Below are 11,581 nucleotides of genomic sequence, written 5' to 3' on the forward strand. Positions count from 1 at the left end.
TATATATTAAGACCCTTTAGTGTTTCAGTTGGTAGTTGTGTAGTTGTATGTGTTGACCGGTCTTAGCACCAGGTGGAGGAGGTTAAGCTCCTATGTTACAGTGTATTCTTGATTCATTGTTGTGAATACCATTCATACTTTTCATTCTTTACAAGTTCTTGATTGTTGTGATTGAGGGGGAGAGAGAGAGCTAGTTAGGAATTCTTATCGAATCCCTAACAAAGTGGTCCGACCTGCCGGATCGGTGTGGAGGAGAACGAGGGCGATGGAGGGCAGAGTGCTAGATGTTGAAGGGAAGATGGAACATATTGAATTGGCGGTAGAAGGATTGAAGGCGGAGACCGCAGCGAATCGTCAAGAATCGATAGCAAAGCGCAAGGACATCCAAGAACTGATAAAGCTGATGGGGGTGTGCAAAAAGAAAACATAGGAAAGATCTGATTGGAGCCAAGCGTCTATAAACCATAATGGCGGAAACCAGCGCAGGGATAATTGAACTGGCACATATTAGCATGGAGGGAAGCGTCGGATATTGGTTCAAGTTTTGGAAGGATAAGGCAAGTAACCGAACCTGTGAGGGCCTCAAGGAGGCGTTGTTGATCCGTTTCGAGAGTCGTCACCGAGGCGGAATCTTTGAAAGAATGGCGGCGATCAAACAAACTTCCACTGTAGAGGAGTACGTGAGAGAGTTCGAAGCACTAGCCGGACAGACAAAGGAGTTTTCCGATAACCAGTTGCTGGGTTATTTTTTGGCAGGTCTGCGTGAGGAGTTGAGGTGTCAAATGAGGCCCTATGACCCATGTGATCTGATGTCGGCGATGAGGATTGAGCGACGCTGAGGAGGCGCTTCGTGGCCTAGGCTTGCTGGGCTGGTCGGGGGCCAAGAACTCGCCTTTATGGGGGCAAACCACAGCGGCGGAGCAGTGGTGGCACGAACCGAGTCGCAAAGGAGCATTCCGGGGAGGGTCGTTCCGGCGGAGAGTATGGGGTCGGTAAAAATGGATGGAACGTCGAGGAGTGGGCCAGTGAGAAGTGGTGGTTTCAACTAAGGAGCAAACCGGGGAAGAAACTTTCGTAACCTGCCCTACCCAGAGTTTTTAAAGCAGAGAGAGGAGGGGAGATGTTTCCGTTGTGGAGGGTCGTTTGGTCCTGCCATCAGTGCCCGGAAAAGAGTTTGAGAGTAGTGTTACTCGCGGAAGACGAAGAGGAAGATACCGAGGGGAACGGGGCTGAAACGAAGACTCCACGCATGGAGCTCTCAGCTTTCTCTGCTAGAGGGTTGACAAACCCAAGACACTGAAACTACTGGGCAACGTCGAGGGAGGAAACGTCCTAATACCGGTTGACAGTGACGCCAGTCATAATTTCATAAGCAAGCGGTTTGTGGAAGAGCTGAAGCTCGAGCAGGAGGACACCCTACCCTACCTGGTAAGCTTGGGAGATGGACACAAGAAGGGAACCCGAGGATGTTGTCTAAAGGTGAAAGGGGGAGTTGAAATCGAGGAGAAGTTTTACCTCTTCGAGTTAAGAGGTGTTGACATGATCTTAGGGGTCGAGTGGTTGGCCAAGCTTGGGGAAATCACACTTAACTGGCGAGAGGCGACCATGGCATTCAAGCATGCCGGAGAAAGGGTGGTCATTAAGGGCGATCCGGCGTTGGAGAGGAGGGTGGTCAAACTGGAAAAGTTGTTGAAGTTGAGTGAGATAGACGCGTGGGCCTTGGTGTGGAGTGTGGAGAGTAAGCTGATAGAGGAAGAAGAAATCACAAAAGAACAGAAGGAAGAGCTGGAGGGAATTATAGGGCAATATGCAGGGGTATTTCGGGAACCCAAGGGCTTGCCACCTAATAGAAAAGAGGAGCATCAGATTGTCTTAAAAGAGGGCACCGACCCTGTAAATGTGCGACCCTACCGCTATCCACACGTCATGAAGGCTAAGATTGAAAGACAGGTGGCGAAAATGTTGCATGCAGGAGTTATAAGGCCGAACATGAGCCCGTATTCCAGCCCTGTCATCCTCATTAAGAAAAAAGATGGTAGCTGGAGGTTTTGCATAGACTACCGAGCGTTGAACAGGGCCAATGTCCCTAACAAGTTTCCAATCCGAGTGATTGAAGAGTTGCTAGACAAGCTCTAGGGCGCACGATATTTCTCGAAGGTGGACCTCAAGGCCGATTACCACTGGATTAGGATGGGCGAAGTGGATGTTCAGAAAACGGCGTTCCGAACACACTTGAGGCACTACGAATTTTTGGTGATGCGGTTCGGCCTCACCAATGCCCCCGCCACTTTCCAGAACGCCATGAATGATCTATTCAGGCCATACCTGCGGAGGTTCATGCTCGTCTTCTTCGACGACATCCTCATCTACAGCGCGACGTGGGTGGAACATATGGAACATGTGAACCCAAGTGTTGGACCGACTGCAACGACAGAGTTGGGTGGCCAACAAGAAGAAAAGTGAGTTAGGAAAGAAGTCAATCCGATATCTGGGGTTAAGTCATCACGGAGGTAGGGGTCAAGATGGATAAGGAAAAGGTGGGGGTGGTCGTCGCATGGGGGGAACCCAAAACTCTAAAAGCATTACGGGGGTTTTTGGGTTTGACAGGGTATTATCGAAGGTTCGTCCGGGATTATGGTAAAATAGCGAAACCCCTTACAGAGATGTTGAAGAAGGGGAACTTTGTGTGGACTGTGGCTGCGAGGGAAGCAATGAAAAGGCTGAAGGAAGCAGTGACGACGACGCCGGTGCTGGCATTGCCGGATTTTACGCAGCCATTCTCGGTGGAGAGCGACGCGTCTTGCAAAGGAATTGGGGCGGTGTTGTCACAGGGAAGAAGACCGATAGCTTATTACAAGAAAGCTTTGTCGAGAGCGAATATAGGGAAATCAATATACGAAAAAGAGCTCATGGCGGTGGCGATGGCAGTGCAACACTGGCGACCCTACTTGCTGGGGCGGAAGTTCGTGGTGTATACAAATCAGAAGAGCTTACGGTTCTTGCTAGAACAGAGAGTGACGACGCAGGCCCAACAGCACTGGATAGCTAAGTTACTTGGCTATGACTTCGACATAGTGTACTGAACAGGGGCCACAAACAGGGTAGCCGATGCGCTATCTCGAAGAGAAGGGGAAGAGTTGGTGGAAGAGGGTGACCCAAACAGAGAAGAGGTAGAGGCTGAATTAATGGGGGTAGTGCGACCTTACTGGCGTGATTTCCAAGAGGTAATAAGGGAAGTAGAGGAAGACGTTGAACTGCAGAAGATCAAGGAGGACATTACCAGGGACCCGAATAAGCACCCTGCGTATACGATGCAGAATGGACGTGTACATTACAAAGGTCGATTGGTCCTAGCAGCTAAATCGGAATGGATTCCAAAATTGCTCGATGAATTTCATACGATGCATGTTTATATTTTGTTCTCATACCCAATTAATTAATTTTTATTTTCAAATCTTACGATCTTAATTCACACGAACGATAAGGCCTTTTGAGTCTCTTAGGAAAACGATACTTGGACTTACCATTTATTATTACTTGATACGATTTGGTACGCTTGCCAATCCGTTAACACTAAGTCAAAGTACAAGAGAAAAAGAAAAATCCCTGTCCAAATGCTGGCATCCATCAGTAGATGCCCTCAGCCTAAATGCCCCTCTGAATCATACTCATCCTCATCCTAGGCATCCTCAAAGTCCTTATCCTCCTGGTCATCATCCTATCCACCTGAGGCTCCAGCTGCTCTAGACCCACTGTCCTGTGCCTGCCCTTAAGGCCAAGCCATTGCACTATGGAACTTGTCCATAGTCCACCTGTGCACTGGTGGCTGATCATATAGTCCTACAATCATCTCGGCAGTGGCCACCTGCCCTCTGCGAAGGGACTCCATCCTTACCTCCATCATGGACATATACATGTCCCTCATTTGGAAAGGATCAGCCTGTTGCACTGGTGCATCAACAGGCTCATCCTCCTGCTGCGCTGCTGCCCTCCTAGGACGTCTCCTAGGAACTGCTCCAGCCGGCTCATCACCTCCATAGTACTGACGATAATAGGAGGCATCAATAGCTCTCCTTGGCCTCTCATAGTTCGCTTTTATCCATTGCTATCCAATTTGGTTCATTGACGATCTCTACAATTGAGTTTGTCTATTCCAAGCTTGGTTCATACAATCTTGTATGATCCAGCTTGAGGGAGAGTGTTGTAATTTGAGATAATATCTTTAGAATCTTCTTAATTAGAGGAAATAGATACGTAATCTTTTATTTTATTTTATTTTTTCCTAGTTTTCAAGTTTCTTTATTTTCCTTTTTAGCAGAACTAGATTATTACAAATAAAGGGTATGAGAATTTATTTTTTATGATTTGAATAATAAATCAGTCTAATTTTCAACAGATGTGGAGGATGCTCATGGCAATGCGAGGGCCGGAAACTGGAATGTGATCAAGAATCAATCTTCTTAGGGGCGTACGATGGGGATGGTGACGTGTTCTGAGCCCAATCATGGGGAGAGCATTTGAAGCTTATGGGGCTGGTGTTGAGTCACTGGGGCAAAATAACTGGGTTGCGAATAGGAAAAAATGTGAGTTTTTAGAAGAATACAAATTAGATATTCTGGGCATCAGATTTCAGAAAAAGGAGTAGAAATGGATCAAGAGAATGTAAAAGTAGTGTTGGAGTGGGAAGAACCTAGAACCTTAAAGGCTTTGAGGGGGTTTTTGGGCCTTACTGGGTACTACAAGCGCTTTGTAAGGGACTATGGTAAAATTGCTAAACCCCTGACTAGGTTGTTGAGAAAGGGCCAATTCGCATGGACAGAATAGGCTAGTGCTGCTATGGTCAAGTTGAAAGAAGTTGTTACCACTGCACCAGCGTTGATATTACCTGATTTTGGTCAGACTTTTCATATAGAATGCGCTGCATCAGGAGGAGGAGTAGGGGCAATTCCTACCCAAGGAAAAAGACCCGTTGCCTTCTTTTGTAAGGCTCTATCAAAGGGGTCTTTAAACAAATCGATATATGAAAAGGAGCTTATGGCTTTAGTCATGGCTATCCAGCATTGGAGACCATATCTCCTAAGACAGAGGTTTGTTGTGCAGACTGATCAAAGAAGCCTCAAATATTTGTTAGAACAGCATATCGATACATAGAATCAACAAAATTTGATAGCTAAACTATTGGGGTATATTTTGAGATTTTGTATAAATCAGGAGCCACTAACAGAGTGGTGGATGTGCTGTCAAGAAGGAAGGAAGAGAATGGGGAGGATGAGAAAAAATTAAGGGTGGTGGGGAGGCCTTATTGGCAAGACTTTCAGGAGGATTTGAGGGAAGTCAAGGAGGATGGGGTATTGGTGAAGGTGATAGAAGATATCAAGAAAGATCCAAATTTACACCCAGCTTTCACTATAAAGAACGACAGGCTGCATTATAAAGGGAGGTTGGTGCTCTCGGCTAGTTTAGCATGGATTCCAAAGCTCTTAGCCGAGTTCCACATGATAAATACGGGGGGCTATTCAGGTGTATACAGGACTTACAGCAAGCTAGCCCAGTCACTTTATTGGCTGGGGATGAAAAAATCAGTTACTGATTTTGTCGCTAAGTGTTTAGTATGCCAACAACATAAGTATCTAGCATCTTCTCCTCAAGGGTTGTTACAACCTTTGCCCATACCTCACGTTGTGTGGGAAGAAGTGAGTATGGACTTTATAGTCAAACTACCCAAGTCCCAAGGGTATGATGTTGTGTTGGTAGTAGTGGACCGCTTGAGTAAATATGGTCATTTCTTACCTCTAAAGCATCCTTATTCAGCTCGCACCATAGCAGAAGTGTTTGTGAAGAAGATAGTCAGATTACGTGGGGTACCAGTTTCCATTGTTAGTGACAGCGACCCATTGTTTTTTAGTATTTGCTGGAGGGAGCTTTTCAAAATGCAGGGAACACAAGATGAGTATTGCCTATCACCCTGAATCAGATGGGCAAACTGAAGTTTTAAACAGGATTTTGGAAGGCTACTTGAGGTGTTTTTGTTTGGAGTAACCAAAGAATTGGAGTACAGTACTACTCTAGGCTGAGTATTTGTATAATACCAACTATGAAGGTGCAGCCAATTGCACTCCTTTCGAGACTGTTTATGGCAGAGCACCTCCATCCCCAAACAGGTTCATACCAGGGGAAACTCCTATAGACGTTGTAGCCCAGGAGTTGCAAACTCATAATGAAGCCCTTAGGCAGCTGAGATTTCATTTAACTCAAGCTCAAGACTTGATGGCAAAACATGCGAATAGGAAGAGGAAACCAATTAAGGTGGAGGATTGGGTATATTTAAAGATCAGACCCCATAGACAGTCTTCTATGCCATCAAGGCTGCATCCAAAATTGTCAGCTAGATATTTCAGGTCATTCCAAGTCGTACAGCAAGTAGGGGAGGTTGCTTTTAAGCTCCAGCTACCTGACACAACCACTGACACAACCAAGATACACCTTATATTTCATGTATCTCAACTGAAGAAAGCAGTGGGTGAGAAGATTGTGGAGAAGGAGCTGCCATTAGAGTTGCAGGTAGAGGGGCCAACTTTTTGGCCAATCAAAATTTTGGATAGAAGGCAGACACAACAGGGGAAGAAGTGGTGCAACAGATATTAGTTGAATGGTAGGAAGGCGGTAAAGATGGAGAGACTTGGGAAGGTGTACCAACTATCAAAGACCAATACCAAGTCTTCAACCTTGAGGACAAGGTTGATGATCAGGCAGTGGGTAATGTTAGGGAATGGAGAGTTATGAGAGAAGGAGGAAGAATTAATGTCCTAATTGTTTTAGGAGTCAGGAGAGGCGGGAAGTTAGGAAGTGTATAAATAGAGTTTTGTGCTTTGCTTTAGGGGCTTTTGACTTGTATTGTATAGACAGGAACAATTGTCCTGTGGAGGGGTATTAGGCTCCCGCATATTGATTGTATAGTGAACTCTATTACATTGAATAAAAGTAAACCATTCTTTTATAGTTGAATTTCTTGTTGTGAGTGTGTGAGTGGCTGTCTTGGTTTAGGTTTCATATCCAGAAACCTAACAATATCACATGCCTGATTTCACCAAATAACCATCTAGCAGGTAAGTAGCTGTAACAAAGTGTAGCCACAATATTACTAAAACGGCCAAGACAGAAAAAGGCAAGGTATCTACTGACACACTTCAAGCATACATATGATAGTTATATTATACCATTAGGCATCTCCATTTTGATCCAGGCCATCTAACAGGATCCACATCAGTAATTCCAACAATCAATCCTGTAAATCTGCCCAATATAAAATTGAGTAAGATTCTCTATTAATAAGGTCACCAAAACGGAAAACCCATAAGCATGAACAAACCTTCGCTCTGCAGCCTCTTCAGTTTCAAAACGCATCCTGAATCTTGTTCCAACTGAATAAGAATAATCAAGGCTCCTCAAGAATTTCTTAACGGGTATGATGAACTCAGATGAGCTGACCCTATAGAAGCCACCAATCAGATAGCATGCTTAACAAGAAAGAAAGAAAAATCCATGGAGACTTAAGACCACGGCAATACGTATAATTAAATCATGTACTAGAGGAAATCATCTAAACATCAGTAAGTTGCACTAGCATACTAGAACTCTGTAGTCTAATTCCTTGAAAGTTCTTTCAAAAGTCTGTTTGTTTGAGAAGTGACTTGACTACGGGGTGCACTAAGTCAGAACTCATTGGACTACAGAGGTGAGTATACAAATGAACACAACATTAAAATGGATGGTAAGGATGCATATGCTGTAAGGACATTCACATAATAATGTATTTAAGAATTTGAAAGGGAAATTATTCACCAAGGTAAAAATATCTGTCTGCCATAGGCTAAAAAAACTATGATGAAAGCATGGAAACCTATTGCAAAAAAAATAAATAAATAAAAGATAGGCACCAAGGAAAACTTGAGATTCTAATCCTAGAACGCATACACAGGAACAGACTAAAGCATATGCTTGACTTTTATGTGCCTATCTCAGTTCAACTCATACAACGAAGTATATGGAACCAACTAAAAGAGCCTGAAAACCTTGGGAAGTAGCAAAGACTTTGTCACGGTTTTATTTACCGCTATCACACCAAATCTCATTTCATGTATATAACTAGGATTTCAGGCTAATAATAATGTGGACAGGCTGATTTAGTAATTGTTTTGCTTCGTAACTATAGCTAAACCGTAAGCATCGTTTTGAATAGCATAAGGTGTATCAAATCTTAGCTAATACAATAGAAACAATGAATTATTGATAGAAATTGATAGTTTCCCTTCCATTAAGTACCTAGGAAAGTATAATAGAATAACTAGAAAAATTACCTTGGATTATAGTGAACACTAAAGGCTCGTCTTGCTGATAAAGCATTAACCACATCAAGAAGACTGCTAAGGTTCAATTGCTCAGCAGCAAAAGTTGAAATTGCACTGCCACCTTTTAATTGAGCAGCCCTACGAATTCCCAATCTTAGTTCTCCATCCTCGCCCCTGCCATTTAAGTATAAAATGTTGGTCCTGTCTCTGTTATGCTTACTAGATAATATTTGATGGAATCGAGGTCTTCAAACCTAAGAAACAGAACAGCATCTCCAGATACAAGTTTCTTCTTGTTCACAAATGCACTCCACCCAGTAGTAAGCAAGTGTCGTCGTGGTTGCCCTGCTCATGAGAAACAGTAAATATAAACCCAAACAACCATGAACTATTCTAATTGATTTGTCCATTAATATTAAAAAAACAGAGGACATACCCCTATAAATATGTCGAAACCTCCATTCTTGACCATGTAGATCCTTCGCCACAAGCTCCTGCGAAGGTCTCTGTTGACTATATTCCTAAAGTAACAACGGATTTAAACTCAAGACGCTATGAAAGAGTTATACAGCATAATTCAATGCCATTTGTTACGATGAAATATATCTCTCAAAGTGGACACGGGCGTGTGGTGTGTGTCAATTCAAAACATATACGAGGCAAGGAGTAACTTTAACTATATCACATAAAAAATAAAAATGATAAAACAGATTAGAGCAATCTAAGAACGACTCAGTAAGGCTCAGACTTCCACAAGAGGAAAAGGAATCCATCGTCATTCGTAGTTGTTACCAGAGGTGGAAAGCAATCTTCCGCAGCACGACGAGGCACAGAAAATCCACCGTGGGTGCTAGTATCAGAAGCTGTCAAAGTCTTGCAGAACATGTGGGGTGTGGTGGACTTCATCACAGCTTCAGCATCCTCCTCCTCACCATCAGCATCAATTTCCCCTTCCAGCAACTTCGGATGCACTTGCTGCAAACAACGATCAAATTAATCACTTCACATACTTTCACATACCCATCCTCTGTCTATCCACAACACAAAAACTTAATATTTTGCAGTTACCTTTTTCTCTAGTATAACATTGACAGAGACAGAAAACAAAGCCAACAGCTAAAATTAAGCAAATACAAATAATCTTAATTGCTCACATTTCACTTATTAGCCCCTAAGATTTAGCTTCTAAAGAAGCCAAGATGCTGAGCTAAAATTTGTTTCTTTGTTTTTAGCACGCTCTCCAAAACCAAACTGTAAAAAGAAGCCTCACCTCACTTTTGGGAACCAACACCACCTGGCAATACACTTCATCGCTCCCTTCCTCGGCCTGCGAAAAGCATAAACAAAACAAAAACACAAATACGTTAAATGTAAATCAGCAAACACGAAAGGAAGAAAACCCGACAGCATTTCTATTTGTGCGATGTTTAAAGAAAGGAATGAAGAATGACCCACGTGGAGCTTGACATCGAGAACGCGACAGAAGAGATGGGAAGGGATGTTAGCAGACGCAGGAAGCGGAAAATCGTGAAGGTGTTGTTCCAAGTGTCCTTGAGGGAAGTACACGACAAGAGTTCCTTTCTTGGGCAAGGAGATCATAGGACCCGCGCAGGCGTGCCAGAGTTCGAGGCAGACGGAGGAGGGGCGAGATGATGGTGTTTCATGGTCCTCGGTGGCGCTGTTAAGATCGATGAGGGCAGGCATGAGGAGGAGGAAAGAGGGAGACAGAGAGAGAAGGAGCAGAGACAGAGGAGGAGGAGGAGGAGGAGGAAGAAGAAACACAGGAGTTGTGAGTGGGGGAAGATATTTGAAGGAGTGGTTTCATGCCTCCTGCATTTTCAGTGAGCGTGACCAACTTTGGCATTGCCAAAAGAACCTGACCCAATACTCCAAAAAGAAAGAGACCCGCTTTCTGTGTCTGTCTTTCTCTCCCACTGACCAATCACTCTCTTCATTTTTCCCACCCTTTTTGGGCTCTTCACTACACACAATTATGGGGTTTGCTTTTCGGGAAACCCTTTCATTCCCACTCTATTACCAACTCACTCTACTATTATCCTTCACATTTAACCATCTTCTTAACTAAAAACACTCCCCAATTCAATTTTCTTACTTACAGGCTACCACCACCAATGAAGTTTGATTTAATAATGAAAACAATTAGTAATACTTTATAAGGAAAATAAAGTTTCAACATTTATCATGGGATTGACACGTGCAATATAAAAATAACAGCAACGGTTAAAAAAGTTATATGCTTATTTTATATTTTACGTGAGTAATGAAAGATTCAATTTTTAAACTTGTGTGCATGAAAGCATTCAATTAACGAAATCGTTTACATGATAGGTATTATTACCCAATAAAAAGGGTTGATCTTTGGGTCACTTCCCGCGAGATACTTTCGTTGATATAAGAAAAGCTAGGACTTTTGTTGGTATTATTTAATTGTTTTTATTGATATGATATTATTTTTTCTTTTTGCCCTTTTTCTTGTCTGCAGGCTGAGGCGGGAGCAGTGGTGCAGTTGCTGCAATGCTTAGACTGTTGGGTGTGATGTGTGGCAGGGTGAGAGAGATAGAAAGAAAGAAGGGTAGAGGAGAGAGAAGAAAAGAAAGCAACAACAACAAAGACTGTACTGTAGTTGGAGTGACTCACCTTTGTCTGTGAAGGTTATTTTGCTGTCTTGGACTGTACGGTCTCCCTTTATTTCCGGGCGGATGTCTATTTTGTCCCCTTCTATTTCACCAAATCTCACACCTATCCTTCTGCTTATTAATAATAACTATAATCCACTCAAATTGCTTTTATTACTATTATCTTCCGAATTTGAAGTTAAGGTCATCCTTTTCTCACTTGCAAATTATATCTCATTTTCTAATTCAGTGTCGGTTCTGTGATGATTTTATTTGTTGACCATGCCATTAATTGAATGTTCTATGTAGAATGTAAATGTTAGATTTGATAGATTCTCCCACCATGAGTGAGCTGTTCCTAGTACGGAGTTTGGGGACCTATACACCAGTTAGTATTGCACTATTTTCAGCATTATGATGTATGCGTTTTAACCTCTATCACTTAACTATATTCTCATTATAACTTCATAATATTGTATATTTAAAGGAATAAAATAAAAAGAACTTGAGCCAAAATGGGTCCATTATATACTAATGTGAAATGTCAGAGCTTCAGGTGTCATTAGTGTAGAAAATTATGCTCCCGGGAAAGTGGGT

The 11,581-nt window shown here is 42.9% G+C and overlaps 1 protein-coding gene across 3 annotated transcripts in view; it reads right to left on the reverse strand.

The window, feature by feature from the left end:
• Nucleotides 1-10,463, reverse strand: part of LOC106779425 (auxin response factor 3) — a 16,635-nt gene extending 6,172 nt beyond the window's left edge. The window contains exons 1-8 of one of the 3 annotated variants that reach the window (XR_002666377.1): nucleotides 9,804-10,463; nucleotides 9,619-9,675; nucleotides 9,141-9,323; nucleotides 8,785-8,869; nucleotides 8,603-8,693; nucleotides 8,358-8,522; nucleotides 7,370-7,483; nucleotides 7,218-7,293 (exon numbers count right to left, since the gene is read on the reverse strand). Coding sequence is in view for 1 of the 3 variants with exons in the window: in XM_014667524.2 (XP_014523010.1) it covers nucleotides 7,218-7,293; nucleotides 7,370-7,489; nucleotides 8,358-8,522; nucleotides 8,603-8,693; nucleotides 8,785-8,869; nucleotides 9,141-9,323; nucleotides 9,619-9,675; nucleotides 9,804-10,052 (1,026 nt within the window). In the remaining 2 variants the exon portion in view is untranslated. Of the gene's footprint in view, nucleotides 1-7,217; nucleotides 7,294-7,369; nucleotides 7,490-8,357; nucleotides 8,523-8,602; nucleotides 8,694-8,784; nucleotides 8,870-9,140; nucleotides 9,324-9,618; nucleotides 9,676-9,803 lie in introns of all 3 variants that reach the window. The other 2 variants (XR_001377177.2, XM_014667524.2) reach the window with 2 other exon arrangements.
• Between the last annotated feature and the right edge of the window lie 1,118 nt (nucleotides 10,464-11,581).

Source organism: Vigna radiata, unplaced genomic scaffold (assembly GCF_000741045.1).
Source record: "Vigna radiata var. radiata cultivar VC1973A unplaced genomic scaffold, Vradiata_ver6 scaffold_284, whole genome shotgun sequence".
In the NCBI taxonomy this organism is placed as follows: Eukaryota; Viridiplantae; Streptophyta; class Magnoliopsida; order Fabales; family Fabaceae; genus Vigna; species Vigna radiata.